The 22709-nt window shown below is 42.6% G+C and overlaps 1 protein-coding gene across 6 annotated transcripts in view; it reads left to right on the top strand.

Annotated features, from left to right (window-relative positions):
- Positions 1-16459, top strand: part of FBXO25 (F-box protein 25) — a 33491-nt gene extending 17032 nt beyond the window's left edge. For 3 of the 6 annotated variants that reach the window (XM_056564058.1, XM_056564059.1, XM_056564057.1), the window contains exons 6-11: positions 1212-1305; positions 2725-2909; positions 4130-4312; positions 6310-6453; positions 9135-9161; positions 12732-16418. In XM_056564058.1, coding sequence (XP_056420033.1) covers positions 1212-1305; positions 2725-2909; positions 4130-4312; positions 6310-6453; positions 9135-9161; positions 12732-12821 — 723 coding nt within the window. In that variant the 3' untranslated portion in view covers positions 12822-16418. Of the gene's footprint in view, positions 1-1211; positions 1306-2724; positions 2910-4129; positions 4313-4631; positions 4824-6309; positions 6454-9134; positions 9162-12731 lie in introns of those variants that run through there. The other 3 variants (XR_008890937.1, XM_056564062.1, XM_056564060.1) reach the window with 3 other exon arrangements.
- Positions 16460-22709: the final 6250 nt, after the last annotated feature.

The following is a 22709-nucleotide window of genomic DNA, read 5'->3' as shown; positions in this document are numbered from 1 at the left end:
TACAGAGGAAGTTCTCTTCTTTTTGAATTTCCTTTCTGTCTGACCACAGTGCTCTCTGCTGACACCTCTGTCCATTTTAGGAACTGTCCAGAGTAGAAGCAAACCTCTCCTGCTCTGGACAGTTCCTGACATGGACAGAGGTGTCAGCAGAGAGCACTGTGGTCAGACAGAAAGGAAATTCAAAAAGAAGAGAACTTCCTGTGGAACATACAGCAGCTGATAAGTACTGGAAGGATTAAGATTTTTAAATAGAAGTAATTTACAAATCTGTTTAACTTTCTGGCACCATTTGATTAAAAAAAAATGTTTTCCAGGGGAGTACCCCTTTTAAAGGGTCATGTGACACAGACATGCAGCAAAGCTATGATTGGTCAGGGTCATAGTACGAGAACCCCGACACTGATCACTAAATATAGTTGGGTGAAGCGCTTACTCCAGAAACAGGCTCCATTATAGTCTCTTGCAAAGGCATTGAGGGCTGAGCCAGGGAGCACTGCATGCCTTACCAGGCTGCACCTAGTGATCAGTGGGGGTCTCGTGTTAATTGTTTTTTTTTTAAAGACAGTTGCCCTTTAGATAAACTACTGCCAGTGTACAAAATTGTTGCATATATCTAGAGACACGCCATTTATTTTTCTAGGATTTCCATTAATTATGCTTTTATAAGCAGCGTGTGAAACACCAGTCTTAGGAAATCCCCCCCCCCCCAATAGGTCATCTGTATATCACCTACATGGCTGGGAACTGAGCGTTGCCTCCATCCGTCTTTAATCTTTCTGTTTGGAGAAAGAAAGAGAGACTGATACCGGCGCCGAGTGCATTACCCTTGGTAGGAGGAGCAGTAGGTCAGGGGATTTGCCCAGGGACCATATAGATGGCTGCTCACCTTAGGTATGATATAAACAAGCCTATCACCCCAGTGAAAATGGGGTTCTAGTAAAGATGTAGCCGCTGCTTGCCTCTAGGGTTGCAGGGTCCAGCAGTGCTGCTGGCCTGGATGCAGAGAAGGAGAAACCAGAGAAAAAAAACCTTTGGTGATGGCGCTGCGGCTCCCTCAAATGAAGAGGATGGACAAGGAAATATATTTAAAAGGTTCACAGTGGAACCACTTTTATTGAATAGAAAATAAAAAACAGGTGATGACGTGTTTCGGGAGGTGCCCTCCCTTCCTCAGATCAGGTCTGTCTTTAATCTTTGTTTCCCTCTTGTAGTTACTTCAACTCATTGCAAAATCTCAGCTCACGTCCTTGAGTGGAGCAGCACAGAAAAATTACTTTAACATTCTGGAAACCATAGTAAAGAAAGGTAATATTGCTAGTTTAACCCATGTCTCTATTTTGTCCCTACTGTGTTGATCCAGAGGAAGGTAAAAAAATAAATAAATAAATAAATAAAAAGCCTTATAAGGCTGATGCCAACTGCCCCTTACCAGTGGAAAAAATTCTTCCTGACTCCAATATGGCATCAGAATAAATTCCTGGATCAACGTTCTGTCCCTATAAATCTAGTTTTTCATAAATTTATAATTTTTTTTATTTATTCTTTATTATCTTTATTATTTTCACAATTTACAAATCCATAATTACAATAATTGCAATTCAACCATCAGTACATAGTATAAACAACTTTAACTCTTATCCCCCTCTAAACTCCTGTCCCACCTCACCCCACCCATACCCCGAGCTGCTAATAATATTATTATTATTATTATTATTATTATTAATAATAATAAATTAATTATTATTACATTTTTATTACTCTCCAGAAATGTATCCAGGCCCCTCCTGATCTCCTTTTTATTAAGTTCACCAAGACCATTTTCTCTGGCAGAGAGTCCCATAGTCTCACTGCTCTTACAGTAAAGAACCCCACGTCTGTGCTGGTGTAGAAACCTTCTTTGCTGGGAGTTGTAGTTTTGCAACAGCTGGAGGCACCCTGGTTGGGAAACGCTGCTCTAGACGTAGAGCAGTATTTCCCAACCAGGGCACCTCCAGCTATTGCAAAAATACAACTCCCAGCATACCCGGTCAGGCAAAGGCCTTTTTAAAAATGAAAGAAGCAATCTGATTGGTTGCTATGGGCAATTGCACCACTTTTCCTCTGCACCACTTTTCCACTTTTCTCCCCCATTGTGCTGCTAAAATGTGGATGTTCTCTTTAAAGAGGTACTCGGGTGGAAAACCTATTTTTTTTTTTAATTTTATTTTTTTTTTTAAATCAACTGGTGCCAGAAAGTTAAACAGATTTGTAAATGACTTCTATAAAAAAAAAATCTTTACCCCTACGGTACTTTTTAGCAGCCGTATACTACTAATGAAATTCTTTTTCTTTTTTTTATTTATTTATTTTTTTTTTTTTGTCTTGTCCATAGTGCTCTCTGCTGACACCTGATGACCGTATCAGGAACTGTCCAGAGCAGGAGAAAGTCCCCATAGCAAACCTATGCTACTCTGGTCAGTTCCTGACACGGACAGAGGTGTCAGCAGAGAGCACTGTGGTCAAGACAAAAAATAAACTCCAAAAGACAAGAATTTCCTCTGTAGTATATAGCAGCTAATATGTACTGGAAGGATAAAGATTTTTTAATAGAAGTAATTTACAAATCTGTTTAACTTTCTAGCACCAGTTCATTTAAAAAAAAATAAAAAAATACATTTCCACCGGAGTACCCCTTTAAGTTTGATTTTGTGGCTGTCTAAGTGTTCTGTATTTATATGGTTTCAGTTCTTCAAGATCAGTACAATCCACAGCTGATCCGGGATCTCCTCCATGATCTGGGCTCCACACTGGGCATGCTGGTCAGGGAAGCGGATCGATGCCTATTAATAGGAAATACCAACATCTGGATTTCTCGTCTGGAGACAATTCTTTTGTGGCAGGAGCAGCTCATGAACCTTCAGATCAGTCCGGTAGGATGTCTTAAAGCGTACCTGTCAAAATAGTGTTCAGAAGTGTCAAAAGTTTTTGATTGGTCAGGGTCTGAACTCTCAGACCCCAATGACAAAAACTAACCAGGAGAGAGCCTCGCTACTCCATGCTTCTCTGCCTGCTCTGTGTCTGAGACCTGGATGGCCCCATATACTTAAATTATATTAAATTATGAGTCTATACAGGTCACATGACAGAGCATGAAAAGGGAATGCACTAAGCACCCACTTCTCCCAGTTTGCTTTAAAGGGGAACTCCACCCCTAGACATCTTATCCCCTATCCAAAGGATAAGGGATAAGATGTCTGATCGCGGGGGTCCCGCCGCAATATAGCATGCGGCATCCACCTGTTTCTGGTCCTGAAGCGCTGGAGGGTCTGGGTCCTGACCACTGGAATGGAAGAGCGTGACATCACGACTCCGCCCCCGTGTGACGTCACACCCCGTCCCCTCAATGCAAGTCTATTGGACGTCACACGGAGGCGGAGTCGTGACATCACGAACTTCCGTTCCCGTGGTCTGGACCAAGACCCTCCAGCGCTTCTGGAGCAGAAACAGGCGGGTGCCGCATGCTATATTGCGGGGGTCCCCAGCGGCGGGACCCCCGCGATCAGATATCTTATCCCCTATCCTTTTGGATAGGGATAAGATGTCTAGGGGTGGAGTACCCCTTTAAGTGATCGGTCACGCTGACCAACTAAAACTTTGCAACATATATCAGAAGCTTTAAAGGGGTTTCCAGTGAAAAATCTATTTTTTTTTTTTTCATATCAACTGGCTCCAGAAAGGTAAACAGTTTGTAAATTACTTCTGTTAAAAAATCTTAATCTTACCAGCTGCTCAACTTGAGTTGTTCTTTCTGTCTGACCACAGTGCTCTCTGCTGACACCTCTGTCTGTCCCAGAGTAGGAGCAAATCCCCATAGCAAACCTCTCCTACTCTGGACAGTTCTTGAGACAGACAGAGATGTCAGCAGAGAGCACTGTGATCAGACAGAAAAGAACAACTCCACTTTAACAGCTGATAAGTACTGGTAGGATTAAGATTTTTTTTTAATAGAAGTAATTTATAAATCTGTTTAACTTTCTGTAGCCAGTTGTTATGAAAAAAAATGTTTTTAACTGGAATTCCCCTTTTAAGTGTCCTCTCTTACTTGGCTGCCGTGTAGACTTCTCCCTTTATTTCATTCTTTTTATTTCAGAAACTTGGCGACGGCCCCACCCTGTGCGATCTTCCACAACAAATGAAGAGCAACATCCTTTTTAGATTAACTGATTCCTGGGATATCATCAACTTAGGGCAGATGACCCCATCCTGGCATATTCTCAGCGAAGACCTCCATCTCTGGAAAGTGCTCTGCAAATATCACTTTTCAGAGAAAATGGTAACTATATTTTTCCAGCCTCTTCGACAGTTTTTTGCAGTTTTAAGGACTTAAAGGGGTTATCCAGCATGAGAAAAACAGATAATTTCTTCCAAAAGCATCACACCTGTGCTCAGATTGTGTGTGGTTTTGTAGCTCCGTTCCAAAAGGGTACTTTATCAAAAAAAACTTTGATATATTATAGATTAATGTATGCAGAATAACATTCTAATTGCATGTTATTAAAAAATATGCTTCTTTCTATTTAATGTTCCACTTTGAAAAAAATGACCACTAGGGATCTCCCTACCAGTCTTTGCCGCAAGCCCTTTTTTTATAGATTTCAGACTCATGCTGGAGTCCTAAATCTCAGACTGCAGCCGGGACACAGACAAGCTCAGCACTGCTCCCTGCCTGTGAATCAGAAAGGCAGGAGCCAGCACTGTGCTCATAGCCCAGCAGGGCATACTCCTGACTCTTCCTCCCTCACACTAGGACAGCTGAATGAGCAGCCAAGAAGACAATAAATCAGGTAGAAAGGGTTTTAAATGAAAACAAACACAGGGATAGTATCAGTGAGAGTCAGGGACAGATGGGAGGGGGGGGGTTAGGGAGAGTTTAGATCATGATAGGTTTAAATTTAAAGACATGTACAATCTTTTTTGCAGAATTTCCACTGCTGAGTTTTCGCAGTGGAAATTCCGCCGTGTGAATGGGGCAGCGGAATCCCCATTCAACACAACGTGGAGTAAATTTTGTAGAATTTCCTAGCAAAATTTTTCCGGCAGATTCCACTAGGAAATTATGCCGTGTGAACATAGCCTTTTTCTTCACATGAGAAAAATTACAGAGTATGATAGGGGTTATCCCCTATTCACAGGATAGGGGATTCATAGTTAATGGGGGTCAACCACTGGGATGCCTACTATCTGAGCTCCGATCTTTCTTCTCTCTGCACAACCCAAAGGGGAGGGTTTGTGTGCCCCCTAAATTAACCTGTGTGCATGTGCGATCAGTACTCTGCAAGGTTCGGAAGCCCCATAGGAAATAAATTAAGGGATGGCCACACATGCACACTGACCCTTTATTAAGTCATGAGACAGTTGTCCTCCTAGTGGTCGGTCCTCCACCATTCAGCCAGTTATGCCTAGTTATCCTGTGTATAGCAGATAATGTTAGATCTTGGGATATCCCTTTTAAGGCCATAAACACACCTCAGAATTTCCATGCGGAAATCCGTTGAATTCAACTGGATTCTGCTGCGCTGTGCACACAGATGTTTCCGGCACGGAAATTCCAAATTCCGCGTCCACAGAAAGAATGTTCATTCTTCCTGCGGACTCCGTACGGAATGCATAGCGGTCTATGAGATGGTTTATTCCTGTGCGGTCCTAGTGCCGGCATATTATGAACATTACCGATCAAATTAGCAGTTACCTGTTACACCATGTTGGATTATCTCTAAACCAGTGTTATCCAACCAGGATGCCTCCAGCTGTTGCTAAACTACAACTCCCAGCATGCCCGGACAGCCAACGGCTGTCCGGGCATGCTGGGAGTTGTAGTTTTGCGACTTTTTGAGGGCCACAGTTTGAAGACGACTTATCTACCATATAAGGTTAGGTGATTACGGTCACACAGTGACAACCCTTTGGTTCAGTAGTAAACATAGTTGTGTAATAGTTGTTGGCAGACGGCCTGCACACACACTCGCGCACACACACCAGGGCTCTTTGTGCCCATGTATGTGCATCTAGGAAGTGAGCGTGCCCTGCTCCCAGTGCAATGAAAGGTGACAGAGGACCCGTCATATCTCAAAAACCGGCCAAACCTGCACCACACCTTCATTCTTCCACCCTCCACTGCTTATGTAACCTTTTAAAGGGGATTTCCATCCAAAAGTGGCCATATTGTTTGATAAGAAGTTGAGAACGTTTTGTTTCAGCTGCCCTTTTGTTCACAGCTTTATTAATTCAATATTTATTTTTGTTTTGTTTTACTGTTTATTTCTCTCTTAGTTTTGTAAAGATCTGATCTTCACAGAAAATGGTCATATTGACTGGAAACTAATGTTCTTCACACTGGAGAAGTACTATCCGAAAAGGGAACAATACGGGGATACACTGCACTTCTGCCGTCATTGTAGCATTTTGTTTTGGAAGGTAAGATGTGATATATATATATATATATATATATATATATATATATATATATATATATATAATATATATATATATATATATATATATATATATATCAATGTAGAGGGTAGGCAGCACAACCACGTATTCTAGAAGTCTTGGGGTGCAGGCAAGGATAGCAGTCCCAATCGCAGACAGCTCAGATAATCCAAGACGCAGAAAATATAGCAGCACACCCAGTAGTAAAGTGCAAAAATTGGGATTTATTGACCCATATCAGATGCGACGTTTCGACGGCATCCCGCCATCTTTTTCAAGCAATCTTGAAAAAGATGGCGGGATGCCGTCGAAACGTCGCATCTGATATGGGTCAATAAATCCCAATTTTTGCACTTTACTACTGGGTGTGCTGCTATATTTTCTGCGTCTTGGATTATCTGAGCTGTCTGCGATTGGGACTGCTATCCTTGCCTGCACCCCAAGACTTCTAGAATACGTGGTTGTGCTGCCTACCCTCTACATTGATATATATATATATATATATATATATATATATTATATATATCAATGTAGAGGGTAGGCAGCACAACCACGTATTCTAGAAGTCTTGGGGTGCAGGCAAGGATAGCAGTCCCAATCGCAGACAGCTCAGATAATCCAAGACGCAGAAAATATAGCAGCACACCCAGTAGTAAAGTGCAAAAATTGGGATTTATTGACCCATATCAGATGCGACGTTTCGACGGCATCCCGCCATCTTTTTCAAGATTGCTTGAAAAAGATGGCGGGATGCCGTCGAAACGTCGCATCTGATATGGGTCAATAAATCCCAATTTTTGCACTTTACTACTGGGTGTGCTGCTATATTTTCTGCGTCATATATATATATATATATAACCCGAGACTATATAAGAGTATGTTCAATACTGATATAAACACAGTGTGAACACGACCTTTAATAACAGAAGCCACAATGCTCCGCCAGATCCATCGTATGGCCGATTCTTGTGGCATCCAACAGAACCCGTTGACTTAATACAGGTTGTCTGTCTGTTTGTTTTTCTGAAAGTTATTTTCAAAACGCTGGGTTTGGGCGGCCGTATTTGTGTCGTCATGCCACGCATCCATGTCTATGAAAGGAGGCGTGCGGCCATCGAACCCCCCCCCCCCCCTCCAATAGACTTGAATGGAGGGGATGTGGCAGGACATCACGAGGGAGCGTGGCGTGACTTCATAACCACGGCCGCCCGCACCAAGCATTCTAAACAGAAAGTTCATAATGCCGGGTGCTGCACAAAGATCCCAGGGGTCCCAGAGGACTTTGGATAGGGGATAAGATGTCCAGGGGCGGAGTACTCTCTTAAGGGTTGCTCCATAAGGACAACTTTTCACCTATTCACAGTATAGGGCAGTGGTCTTCAACCCGCAGACCTCCAGATGTTTCAAAACTACAACTCCCAGCATGCCCGGACAGCCGATGGCTGTCCGGGCATGCTGGGAGTTGTAGTTTTGCAACATCTGGAGGTCCGCAGGTTGAAGACCACTGGTATAGGGGATCAATGTCTGATCAGTAGATGTGTGATCATTGAGACCCCCACTAATCAGCGGAGTGCCCCTGTTTGAACCGTGTAGAATGTGGGACCTCTGAAGATGGCGGTGTACAGCGACAGTCTATCTTCAGCATTTCCATTCATTCTGTGCAATGAGACAGTATACTTGACTGCTGCGCCGTTTAGATAGAACCTAGTGCATTTTAAAGGGGTATTCCAGGAAATTTTTTTTTTTTGTATATATATCAACTGGTTCCAGAAAGTTAAAAAGATTTGTAAATTACTTCTATTAAAAAATCTTAATCCTTTCAATAATTATCAGCTGCTGAAGTTGAGTTGTTCTTTTCTGTCTGGCAACAGTGCTCTCTGCTGACATCTCTGCTTGTCTCGGGAACTGCACAGAGTAGAAGAGGTTTGCTATGGGGATTTGCTTCTAAACTGGGCGGTTCCCGAGACACGTGTCATAAGAGAGCACTTAGACAGAAAAGAATAACTCAACTTCATCAGCTCATAAGTACTGAAAGGATACAAAATTTTAATAGAAGTAAATTACAAATCTGTTTAACTTTCTGGAGCCAGTTGATATGTATAAAAAAAAAAAAAAAAAAAAAGTTTTTTCCCTGGATAACCCCTTTAAATTCATTCTTCAGGTAGTCACATGTTTTAATCTGAGTTTTCTATATATATATATATGTGGATAGTTGAGTGTTAGGCTCAGAATTTGTGCTAGGTTCCCATCTTAAATGAGGCCACCTCCCCGTGGTGGATGGGGGACACGTTTTGATCAAAAAGTGCGCTAAGAGCCTAAATTTTCTTGACCAATGTGTGCTGCTGAAATCCTCTTTTATTTTTTGTATACTCTGTATATGCCATGGCAGTGTGCACCCGTGTATTAGGCTGTTGTGCTGGCTATCTTTCTTTTTCTTGTGTGTGTGTGTGTGTGTGTGTGTGTGTGTATATATATATATATATATATATATATATATATATATATATATATATTATTTTTTTTTTTTTTTTTTTTATGTAGTTATATATGTTATGTTTTGTAATTCTCAATAATCTGATGCCCCTTTCTGCCTGACTTGTGATGGATATATGAGGATTCTGATCAGTCTGCTTGTGTTCTTCTTCTTCTTTCCTCTTGTGAAGGATTATCAGCTTGCTCTTTTATGTAAGGTATTTAGTGCATGTTTTTATATATGGATAATGTTCCTGCTTCCTATACACTCATGTTTTGGTTTTTTGTTCAGTAATTATATGATTCCCTGTCATTTCCATCCATTCTAAAACACTTATACCCCATCACTGTGCATGTATCACGCGTGGACATTCAGATGTACTTTTATCTGGTGTTTTCTACCATACTCTGTCCATGTTCCTACATATATCTGGCGATTCAGCATATTTGACATTTGGTGCCAGTTCAGACTGTTGGACGTATGTGACCCCTGCCTTACTCTCATAGGGATCTTGTATTATGCATGTACTGTCTGTCCCTAAATATGACTGTCTATACCAGTGGTCTTCAACCTGCGGACCTCCAGATGTTGCAAAACTACAACTCCCAGCATGCCCGGACAGCCCCCTCCCATAGACTTGCATTGAGGGGGCGTGGCGTGACGGCATAAGGGGACGGGGCTATGACGTCACATGCTGCCAGCTCCAGCGTTTGGAACTGTTTGTTCCAAACGCTGAGCAGCGGAGTATCCCTTTAATGAAGCGCAGTGGACCAACACCAGCAGATGACATGGCTCCCCAAATCAATAATATATTATTGTGGAATTGGGGTTTTCATGAGCTGTAACCATAATAATCACAATTATGACAAATCACGGCTTGAACTATGAGTCCCTCTCATATATTAGTATGCATTACTGAAATAAATGAACTTTGCACAAATTTTTCGAGTTTCACCTGTATACAGTGACCCCCCGACCTACGATGGCCCCGACATACGATAATTTCAACATGCGAAGGCAGCATCAACATACAATGCTTTTGTATGTCGGGGCCATCGCATAAGCGGCTATCCAGCAGCGCAGACTGCTTCAGCTGCCACCGGATAGCTGTTTACGGTGCCCCGTGTGCTGCAGTGAGTGTCACTCACCTGTCCCGACGCTCCGGACCGTCCTCTTCAGGATCCCCTGCATCGCCGTCGCTCTCCTTCATAGTCATCACGTCGCCGCGCACGCCGTCCCGTCATCCAATAGGAGCAGTGTGCGTAGCAACGTAATGACGACGATCCCGTGCAATGGTGACGGTCCGGAGCGGCGGGGACGGGACGACAAGGATGGAGAGCGACATCCAGGGCAGAGGTGACGGTCCGGAGCGGCGGGGACACGGGAGTATAACTTTCTATATTAATATTGCACGGATCCCTCAACATACGATGGTTTCAACTAACGATGGTTCATTTGGAACGAATCCCCATCGTATGTTGAGGGACCACTGCATTGCTGACCGTGTATGGTGTAACTGACCAGAGCCAGTACAGAGCTCCTTGAAATTTGGTTGGAAGGGGGGGGGGGGGGGGCAGAGTTCATAGAAAGGGTCACAGCTGGGTCACTCTCCAGTGCCCAAAGAGTTGTAGTTCAGTGAGTGAGGAAAGTTGCATAGTTGGCAGCCAAGTAGAGTAAAAACTGAATGTGATTCAGTTGCTATAATCCCGGACGTGAACACTGGGTTCTCTCGGTAAAAAGATGGCTTCCAAGAAGGAGCAAATATTGTAGCGTCCAAGGTGGGGTGGAGGCCCAAAGGGTGCAGCTGGAGATAATCTATTTAAAAAATGCAAGGAAGATGACTGAGGATGAAGGACTGCTTGCTCATGACTAGAGATGAGCGAACTTACAGTAAATTTGATTCGTCACGAACTTCTCGGCTCGGCAGTTGCTGACTTTTCCTGCATAAATTAGTTCAGCTTTCCGGTGCTCCGGTGGGCTCAGGTGGATACATTCCTAGGAAAGAGTCTCCTAGGACTGTATCCACCTTTTCCAGCCCACGGGAGCACCGGAAAGCTGAACTAATTTATGCAGGAAAAGTCATCAACTGCCGAGCCGAGAAGTTCGTGACAAATCGAATTTACTGTAAGTTCGCTCATCTCTACTCACGACCCACGGCTTCAGTTCTTCATGGCTACAACTTGGGTAGAATGAAATACTAAATAATAGGATTTAAGCTTCAGTAGGACTACTCCACCAGATGATGTAGACCCCCACCACCACCACCTATATAAAATGCTTCTGGAGCACTGTTTCCCAACCAGGGTGCCTCCAGCTGTTGCAAAACTACAACTTCCAACATGCCCAGACAGCTAAAGCTATGTTGACATGGTGACATTTTTACAGTGGATGGAAATTCCAACTCCACAGAAAGAATTGACCTTAAAGGGGTACTCCGATGGAATAAAAAAAATTTTTTAATCAACTGGTGCCAGAAAGTTTTAAACAGATTTGTAAATTACTTCTATTAAAAAATCTTTACCCTTCCAGTACTTTTTAACAGCTGTATGCTACAGAGGAAATTCTTTTCTTTTTGAATTTATTTTTTTGTCTTGTCCACAGTGCTCTCTGCTGACACCTGATGCCCGTATCAGGAACTGTCCAGAGCAGAAGAAAATTCCCCATAGCAAACCTATGCTGCTCTGGAAAGTTCCTGACATGGACAGAGGTGTCAGTAGAGAGCACTGTGGACAAGACAAAAAAGAAATTCAAAAAGAAAAGAATTTCCTCTGTAGCATACAGCTGCTAAAAAGTACTGGAAGAGTAAAGATTTTTTAATAGAAGTAATTTACAAATCTGTTTAACTTTCTGGCACCAGTTGATTTAAGAAAAAAATGTTTTCCACCGGAGTACCCCTTTTAAGTGTCCAATTGGAAATGGATTGCCGTCTATGAAAACAGCGCATTTCTGAGCATTCCTATTGCCAGCATGTCCAGCAGGCGCCCGCTGAACATTCTGCCCTGTGAAAATATCCTAAGGCAGACTGTAGTCGCCATCTTTACTCATCGGACCCCCTGCAATCACGCTGAAGGTGGTATTTCTCTGTTTTTAGATGGTGTGTTGGACATTGATCACGCCATCTAAAAGGTTTAATGTCAGACATCCGCATCATCACTGATATCTGGCATTAGCGGTGAGTCCCAGCTGCTGATAACAGCCGTTACTCGCCAGCTTTAAAGCACGGCCTGCTCCTGAGCTTACATTAAAGTCCCTTAGATGACATAGGGTGTACACAGGGTGTTGCAGTGATGCTTCCGTCTTTATATTGTGATATTACACATTATTCATATTACTTAGGGTTTTCTTACGGGGGCTCAGTGATTTCTGTGCCGTTGCTTTTCCGCGCCAGAGCCCTGGATTCAAATCCCACAATGGGCAATATCTGCAAGGAGTTTGTATGTTCTCCCTGTATGTTTTGAGTGGGGTTTCCTCTAGGTGCTTCAGTTTCCTTCCCCACTCCAAAACAAACTAAGAGATTAGTCAGTGTTTTCCAACCAAGGTACTTCCAGCTGTTGCAAAACTACAACTCCCAGCATGCCCGGACAGCCAAAGGCTGTCCGGGCATGCTGTGAGTTGTAGTTTTGGAAAACCTTGAGGCACCCTGGTTGGAAAACACTGTAGTAGGACAATGTGGAATTTAGATTGTGAGCCCCAATGGGGTCAGGGGCTGATATGAGTGCTGTGCACCGCTCTGGAATATGTTGGCGCTATTTCTCAATGACTGTAAACCCTATGTTTGTCTCATCAGGACTCGGGGCACCCCTGCACGGCCAACGACCCCCGGAGCTGCCTTACGCCGGTCTCCCCACAGCACTTTATCGACCTCTTCAGGTTCTGAGGGCACCGGCCAACTTTCATGTCGCAACGGGAACTTTCTATGTTTTTAATGAGACAAATGTGTTGTTTTTAAGCATATCCCTGTTTATGACAAGGTTATATTGTACCAATGGGAAAGACCAAATGTTTTACTGTTATGTTGTTATGTCATAGTTTTATTGTCAGTTGTGAGTCCCGGGTCCACACTAAGCAGTTAGAACAATAGAAAGATATTGGGGGAGATTTATCAAAACCTGTACAGAGGAAACGTTGCTGAGTTGCCCATAGCAACCAATCAGATCTTTACTTTCACTTTTAAAAAGGCCTCTGAAAAATGAAAGAAGCGATCTGATTGGTTGCCGAGTTGCCCATAGCAACCAATCAGATTGCTTCTTTCATTTTTCAGAGTTGCCCTTAGCAACCAATCAGATCTCTTCTTTCAGAGGCCTTTTCAGAAGTGAAAGCAGCGATCTGATTGGTTGCTATGGGCAACTCAGCAACTTTTCCCCCTGGACAGGTTTTGATAAATCTCCCCCATAGAGTTTTTCCGTTCTATCCAGGTTTCTTTTCTGCAAGCCATTTTTTTCGGGAATGCGAAGTGGCTTTCACATCTCCTATTGGATTCATCATGTCATCATAAATTGTCGTTCTGTGTAACTAGGCTGTATTGTTAATCAGGAGCCCAGAAAAGCTGAGTGGCAAGCCCTTGTCATGCTGTAACAGTGGGCGTATTTCTAGTCCTCCAGCTTTCTCAGAGGCTAAAGTGTCAAAAAATAGGTTTATATTATCCAATCTGTGCAATCAGATTGATGAATGGGCAGAGTTTCCAAACCAGGGTGCCTCCAGCTGTTGCAAAATTACATCTCCCTGCATGCTCGGACAGCCTTTGGCTCTCCGGGCATGCTGGGAGTTGTAGTTTTGTGGGAACTGAAAGCAACCTAGTTGGGAAACACCGGCATAGGGTTTTACAGTGTACTATGAATCTGTCTAAGGCCATGTTCACACGGCGGAAATTCCATTGCAGCAGAGTCCCATTGTTTTCAGCGAGATTCTTCTGCACCGTGCACATGGCGAAAAGAACTTCCGCAGAAATTCCAATTCCAGCCACCGAAATGCATTGCCGTCTATGGAGATGGCGCATTTCCGAGTGGTCCGCTGTCAGCGGAATGTCCGTCTGCAAGTTTTCCGGGTGGACATTCTGCCGTGTAAACCTAGCCCAACAGATCATGTTAAGCAATTGAAATTTGGTAAATCGGACAAAATCTCCTTTCTTTGCCTCTACAATATATAATACTCCTTTTTATGCTTGTATTTTTTGGGGCAAATTTCTCTTATATATTTAATAGAAACCTAGACTGTACGTGATAATACATCAGAGACCTGAAATTGCACATAAATTTGTTTTTCACTTTCATATTGGCCATGGAACTGGTCCTTTTATATTCTATTGATGTATTTGTTTGTTTTCTGTTGTTGTTTTTGGTATTTTTCTTTCTTTCAGAAGTGTGAATTGAAATGTGGAATCCCATAGAAGTCTATGGGCTTTAATTTTAAGATGGAAATTCCGCCGTGTGAATGGACCCTGTGTTTTTTATTTTAGGAAAAAACACCCCAACGCCTACTTTTTTTTTTAAATTTTTTTTTTTGGGCTTCAAAAACTCTTATGAAATACCAAACCCACTTGCTGTCTTTTCGTTTTTGCAGTTTTTCTACACTCATGCTGAGACAATTTTTTATTTTATGTTGATGTTTTTCTCCCATAAAAGTCTATGGTAGGGAAAAAACAGAATCAAAACCTCCATGTGGGTTTACCATTGGCGCTTTTTTTGGTGATTTTGGTGTATGATGAAAGAATCACATGACTTACACAGGGAAAATACACAGGTGAAATTATTTTTTTTATTTTTTTTAAGGCACTAGTAGAAAGCTAGCCTTAGGCCATGTTCACACAACGGAGTTTCCAAGCGAAATCCGGTGAAAAAGTCAGTTGTAGCAAAGTCCCATTGTTTTTAATGGGATGCTGCTGCCCCGTGGACACAGTGGAATTTCCACAGCGGAAACGTCTGCAGCGGATATCTCTATTCCTGCCTCCGCTGAGAGAATCAACATGTCAGTTCTTGTGGTGGAATCTGCTTAAAAATGCATTGCCATCTATGGCGCGTGTTAAAAAAGTCCTAGCATTGGCATGTTCTGCCGCCCCCCCTGCTATTTGCACAATATCCACCTGTGTTTTCTGGATGGATATTTCCCAAATATTCTGCCGTGTGATCATAATGGCATGTGGACGGCAGACTTCATGCGGATTGTTCGCAGCAGCATTTCACAGAAAACCTGCAAATTTTCGACTCCTGCATATTTTCTGCTGACCCATTGAAGTCAATGGCAGCGAAATCTGCGCAAAATATGAACCCTAACCTAAGGCTCAGTTTTTATTTTGCGGGTTATTGCTGAGGACCCCACTAGCGCCCCCTTTTTCATTACAATTTACTTGAATCAAAAATTGGTGCAATATAAAAAAAAAAAAAACAGGCAACTACTTCTTTTTCTGGATAAAATGGATAATTTTTGTTCAGAAATTTTTTTTTTTCCCAGAGCATTATGGGAATGGGATCATAAAACTTTATGCTGCCCAATTTATTTTTATTTTTTTTTCCTTCACTTAGCTTTAACTATTTACATAAACTTTTAAATGCTAAAAATATGAACAACAATAAAAACTGGGAAGCATAGAAATCATCTGGGGTCACGGTACAAATGCTGTTGGATCAGTAGGTGGCGGTGTTATAATTTAATAGAAGTAAACATTAGTTTAAAAACCTGCATTACGTATTGTGTTTTTTTTTTTTTTTTTTTGTATTTATTTTTTTTTTTGTATATATTTGCTTAAGGGAGATCTGCTGCCATAGACACTTATAAGTGTCTGATCACAAGGGGTCCGAGTCTCCTGGACGGGGCCCCATGCAGGAGGTGGCCAACACGCCCCCTCCATGTATCTCAATGAGAGTGGTGGAGGGGGCATGTCGTCGACGTCAGTGAGGTCGACACGCGCATTAGCCGTGCAGAGCCGCGGTAAAGCCGGGTCCCTGTATGGGAGGCGAGTCCCAGCGGTCGGACCCCCCGCGATCAGACACTTATCCCCTATCCTGAGAAAAGGGGATAAGTGTGTATGGCTGCAGTGCTCCTTTAAGATAAGTGGTCTCCAACCAGAACACCTCCAGCTGTTGCAAAACTATAACTCCCAGCATGCCCTGACAGCCTCCGGCTGTCAGGGCGTGCTGGAAGTTGTAGTTTTGCAACAGCTGGAGAGCCACAGGTTAAAGACCACTGCACTACATGATGGTGGCTTATAAAGACGATGTACGCTTATCATGGGAAAACTCCATCTCATCTTGGACTCTAGGGAACAATTACGTTTGCTTTGTTGAATTAGCAAGATAAGAAGTAATTTATGCTGATCCTGAACTGTATTTCTGCAGGTTATGGAAATATCTGTTCGGGAAGGTACAGATCTATATCTGATGTGATGCAGGGTAAAAGTGCTTGTAAAGCGTCTGGTACTGTAATTTGTGATTCAGGATTGTAAACCGCACGTGTACTGCTGCGGAGCTGTGACTACAAGGAATAAATAATAGAAATGTAATAAAGATTCTTAACTATATATTAAAAGGTATGTGTTTTGATTCTTCTTTCTGTAGATAAAATAAAAACTTGTATATAAAAAAAAAAAAAATATATATATATATATATATATATATATATATATATATATATATAATGTGTTTTTTTTTTTTTTTATTATATATAATAATAATAATAATAATAAATAATATAGAAAGAAGATTGAAGCAGCACTCTCAGAAAAGAGGGGTGAATCTGTGGGTGCAAGCAGTCTCAGGGACCCCGGTCCTGGGTCCAAAAATTTTCAGAATGAAGGAAACGGCTGCAGCACACCAGAGTATCAAAAATGAAAAAAAAAGTGTTTTATTTCAGCTAAAAATAAGACAACATTTCTGTGGTCTCACACCACCTTTCTCAAGTCGGACTTGAGAAAGGTGGTGTGAGACCACAGAAACGTTGTCTTATTTTTAGCTGGAATAAAACACTTTTTTTCATTTTTGATACTCCGGTGTGCTTGCAGCCGTGTTTTTTATTTTTTACACAAAAGATATCTATCTATATATAAAACTCAATGGCCCTCATTTATTAACAGGATCCCGGCACTTTTTGTCGGGTTTTGCGCCAGAATTTGCACCAGAATCTGACGCACAACCCGACAAAATCACTCAGGGTGAAAAAAAAAAAAAAAAAGGGCGTGTTCCCGACAAAAAGAGAAAAAAACACTCCGAGTGTGAAGAAAACTCACAGGTAAACCTGTGAGTTTTGACTCACAGAAAACCGACAGCTCAGAGCTGTCGGTAAATTCCTCAAAACGGAGAGAATCCTGCTACCCCCACCCGGCTTAATAACATCTGATCGGATTGGGTCTCAGAAGTGAGACCCGGTGCGATCAATCCCTCAGCCCCTCTACTCCTACCCCCAACATGTAACAGGCCCTGTTCCATGATGGGGATAATAGTACAAGCACTAATGTAGTCAGAATTTGCAGAGACTTTTTTTTTCTGTTGCACAGTATACATTTTGTGCGACAGAAAAAAAAACCTGCGACAGAAACAAAGGGAAATTGGGCGACAGATTAGTAAATAACATCAGAAAAAAAAAGGAGTAAAGGACTTGCAAAAACACAAACCGACACTCCACTCTTAGTAAATGAGGGCCAGTGTGTGTGTATGTTCCAGCATCACATCCAAACGGCTAAAGATATTAACATGAAACTTGGTACACATGTTACAGGGGGGGGATCAAAAGTTTGGGCACCCTAGGTAAAAATTTGTATTAATGTGCATAAAGAAGCCAAGGAAAGATGGAAAAATCTCCAAAAGGCATCAAATTACAGATTAGACATTCTTATAATATGTCAACAAAAGTTAGACTTTATTTCCATCATTTACACTTTCAAAATAACAGAAAACAAAAAAATGGCGTCTGCAAAAGTTTGGGCACCCTGCAGAGTTATTATCTTGTACTGCCCCCTTTGGCAAGTATCACAGCTTGTAAACTCTTTTGGTAGCCTGCCAAGAGTCTTTCAATTCTTGTTTGAGGTATCTTTGCCCATTCTTCCTTACAAAAGTCTTCCAGTTCTTTGAGATTTCTGGGCTGTCTGTCACGCACTGCTCTTTTAAGGTCTATCCATAGATTTTCAATTATATTGAGGTCAGGAGATTGTGAAGGCCATGGCAAAACCTTCAGTTTACGCCTCTTGATGCAATCCCCCGTGGATTTCGGGGTGTGTTTAGGATCATTATCCATTTGTTAAAGCCATCCTCTCTTTAACTTCAGCTTTTTCACAGATGCATCAAGTTAGCGTCCAAAATTTGCTGAAATTTTATTGAATCCATTTTTCCTTCTACTCGTGATATGTTCCCTGTGCCACTGGCTGCAATACAACTCCAAAGCATGATTGGTCCACCCCCATGCTTAACAGTTGGACAGAAGTTCTTTTCATTAAATTCTGTTCCCCTTCTTCTCCAAACGTACCTTTGCTCATTACGGCCAAAAAGTTCAATTTTAACTTCATCGGTCCATAGAAATTGTTTCCAAAATGCATAAGGCTTGTCTATATGTTCATTTGCAAAGTTCAAATGCTGATTTTTGTGGTGAGGATGTAGAAGAGGTTTTCTTCTGATGACTCTTCCATGAAGACCATATTTGTACAAGTATCTCTTTATAGTGAAATATTGTACCACAACTCCAGTGTCTGCCAGATCTTTCTGGAGGGATTGTGCAGTCAAACGTGGGTTTTAAATTGTTTTTCTCACAATCCTGCGAGCTGCTCTGTCTGATATTTTTCTTGGTCTTCCAGATCTTGCTTTAACTTCCACTGTTCCTGATGACTGCCATTTCTTAATTACATTCCGAACAGAGGATATTGACATCTGAAAACGTTTTGCTATCTTCTTATAGCCTTCTCCAACTTTGTGAGCGTCAACTATTTTCAGTTTCAGATTTCTAGACAACTACTTAGAAGAACCCATGGTGCTGATTGTTGGGGCAAGGTCAGATGAGTCTGGGCATTTAAAACCTTTTGAGATTGATATCACCTGGTCTTCCCAGATGATGATTGAGAACAATCTATGACACTGGCAGGTCTCAGCTTTGCAAAGGGGGCAGTGCATGCTATAAATTCTGCAGGGTGCCTAAACTTTTGCAGATGCCATTTTTTTGTTTTCTGTTATTTTGAAAGTGTAAATGATGGAAATAAAATCTAACTTTTGTTGACATATTATAAGAATGTCTAATCTGTAATTTGATGCCTTTTGGAGATTTTTCCATCTTTCCTTGGCTTCTTTATGCACATTAATACAATTTTTTACTTGGGGTGCCCAAACTTTTGATCCCCACTGTACTTATATGTCAACAACAAACATAGGAAAGGTGATTTAACCCTTACTCGCCCCCATTTGCCAGGGTCTGGGTTTTTGCATATGGGACTTCCAGTACCTTACTCTACAAGCTCCGCTCTGCATCTCCTGGTGAATGTGTCAATCTGGCTTGCAAGCCACACCCATCTCACAAAGAGAAGATGTCTGGATAGGAGGTCGAGATATGAGGTCAAGATAGAAGGACAGGATAGGAGGTCGAGATATGAGGTCATGATAGGAGGACGGGATATGAAGTCTAGATAGGAGGACGGGATAGGAGGTCGGCATAAGATGTAGAGATAAGGGGTTGGGATATGAGGACGGGATATGGGGACGGGATATAGGGTTGGGATATGAAGTCAAAAGCGTCCTCCTTTATTGTATATGTATATATATATATATATATTAGTGTGAGTGTGTATATATATATATATATATATATATATATGTGTGTATATATATATATATATATATATATATATATATATATGTTTGGATCCAAAATAAGGTGGAAGCGGAACTCCAAAATGAGTCACGTTTTCTCCCATATGGGAGCGCATACGGTATGGGGGAGCTAAAACCTTGCGCTTTCGTATGCGCTCCCGTATGTAATTCCTTTCAATTAGCCAGCCGGAGTGAAAGGTTCGGTCCGGTCGGCTCATTTTTGCAATGTATGAACTTTTTCCCCGGACCTAAAACTGTGGTCAACCACGGTTTTAGGTCCGGTTGTAAAAGCACATATGGCGCAAAAATGAGCTGATCGGTCCGAACCTTTCACTCCGGCCGGCTAATCGAAAGGAATTAAATACGGGAGCTGAGAGTAGAGTTCTTCCCTGTGGTTGCTCCAAGTGTGGAAGCTGCTGGACAGCCTAGCTGGAGGCCTGGAAAAGTCTTGCTTGATGCCGCATGGCAGGAACTCAGGTGTGAACAAACACCTATGAAATACAGGTGGACTTTTGTTACGTTTTCCTTTTGTTCTGTGTTTACAGACTGCTTGCCATGTGCTTACTGTGAATAACACTAACCTTTGATTTGAAAAGCGCTGTCTCCTTGCCTCTATACTGCAACCGCACCTATCTGCAAGAGTGAGTCATCACTATATATATATATATATATATATATATATATATATATAATGTGTATGTATATATATTGTGTATAGATATATATGTATAGTTAAATTGACCCCTAACCTACGCCCTTAAGTGAAAGATGGCATTTTTGTCTCAAGTCCTATACAAGTATATGGAACTTCCGGTACCTTACTCCACAAGCTCCGCTCTGCATCTCCTGGTGAATGCGTCAGTCCGGGTGGCAAGCCACACTCCTGTAGCATGCCACACCCCACCTTTTAAAGGCACACCCCTTTTATTTTCTACCCTTTTTGTGCATCCATCCAGCATGCAATTCATGTCCACTCCCACAAAGCTATGCCCCCTTCTATTTTCGGCCTACAATCTCTTCCTGACAACTCAGGCCCCCGAGGGTGGGAGATCAGGATGGGATATGAGGTCTGGATATGTATATATAAATATATATCACATAATATAATGCTCCCAGATAGAAATGTTGGATGCTGCAGAGCATGTAGTAATATTTAAGGCAGATCTGTAAATGATCACAGGTTGGGGTCTGGGACTTTCACAAGAAGGCGTAAAAGTTCTTCCTCGGTTACCCTATGGAAAAGACCCTCAGAGGCTACTTTTGGGAAGTGGGCCTATTAGTGAGAGATCATTGCCTGCTAGACATGTCTCTACAATGTGCTCAGAGACCTTTTGAGAGACTTTGAGGGGGAGGGGTGGCCATCACTGGTCTAAAGAAAGCAGGATGATTGTTTCAACAAATTGTCTGCTATCTAGGCTGTTCTGACCAAGCTGTTAAGAGTTGTTGGAAGCAGGGGTTATGTTAGGGCAGGCACACATGGGAACAGGCTCCAGGCGGCTCAGAAAGACCTGCAGTATAGAGGATTGTACGATCCACCGACAAGCAGAAGCAGCTCTCACAGTTTCCTTGTCCATCATCCAGACACAGGTTGCCCCTTCATTACACCCCCTGTCTCTTCATTACACACCCCTGTCTCTTCATTACACCCCCTGTCTCTTCATTACACACCCGTCTCTCCATTACACCCCCTGTCTCTTCATTACACCCCCCTGTCTCTTCATTACACACCCCTGTCTCTTCATTACACACCCCTGTCTCTTCATTACACACCCCTGTCTCTTCATTACACACCCCTGTCTCTTCATTACACCCCCTGTCTCTTCATTACACACCCCTGTCTCTTCATTACACACCCGTCTCTCCATTACACCCCCGTCTCTTCATTACAGCCCCCTGTCTCTTCATTACAGCCCCCTGTCTCTTCATTACACACCCCTGTCTCTTCATTACACACCCCTGTCTCTTCATAACACACCCCTGTCTCTCCATTACACACCCCTGTCTCTCTATTACACCCCCTGTCTCTTCATTACACCCCCCTGTCTCTTCATTACACCCCCCTGTCTCTTCATTACACCCCCTGTCTCTTCATTACACACCCCTGTCTCTCCATTACACACCCCTGTCTCTCCATTACACACCCCTGTCTCTCCATTACACACCCCTGTCTCTCCATTACACACCCCTGTCTCTTCATTACACCCCCTGTCTCTTCATTACACACCCCTGTCTCTCCATTACACACCCCTGTCTCTCCATTACACACCCCTGTCTCTCCATTACACACCCCTGTCTCTCCATTACACACCCCTGTCTCTCCATTACACACCCCTGTCTCTTCATTACACCCCCTGTCTCTTCATTACACACCCCGTCTCTCCATTACACACCCCGTCTCTCCATTACACACCCCTGTCTCTCCATTACACACCCCTGTCTCTTCATTACACACCCTTGTCTCTGCCTGCACCATTTTCAGGGGCTTAGTAGAAATTTGGTGTCACGGCACCCACGTTTCCTTCGCTTGACAGCCAGCCACTGTCGCCTTCATTTGCAGTGGTGTCATGAATGAGAAACCTACCTGAATGAGAAAATTGCTATCGACTAGAAATCTAGAACTGTATTGTCTTTAAGGATGAAGTATGGAGGCCTTGTGGGCTTTTCTGTGGAGCGACACGCTGCCCCCTGTTGGTGTGATGGTCTGGGGATCCATTGCATAGGACAGTCGGTCACCACTAGCAGTGACATGAGGGACACTAACCGATCAGCCATATGTGCGGGACATCCTGTGGCCTCTCAAGCTTTTTAAATCTGGATAATTTATTGCCAATTCAGCATTTATGGCCTCATATTCGGCAACCTACAAGTGTGCAGGATCTACAGGCCCAGAGTATCTGTGCTGCAGGATTCCTATACAGTGGGGGTAAAAAGTATTTAGTCAGCCACCAATTGTGCAAGTTCTCCCACTTAAAAAGATGAGAGTCCTG

Source organism: Hyla sarda, chromosome 3, assembly GCF_029499605.1.
Source record: "Hyla sarda isolate aHylSar1 chromosome 3, aHylSar1.hap1, whole genome shotgun sequence".
Lineage (NCBI taxonomy): Eukaryota > Metazoa > Chordata > Amphibia > Anura > Hylidae > Hyla > Hyla sarda.
Note: the sequence above shows the minus strand (reverse complement) of the source record. Positions and strands in the feature narration are given on the sequence as shown.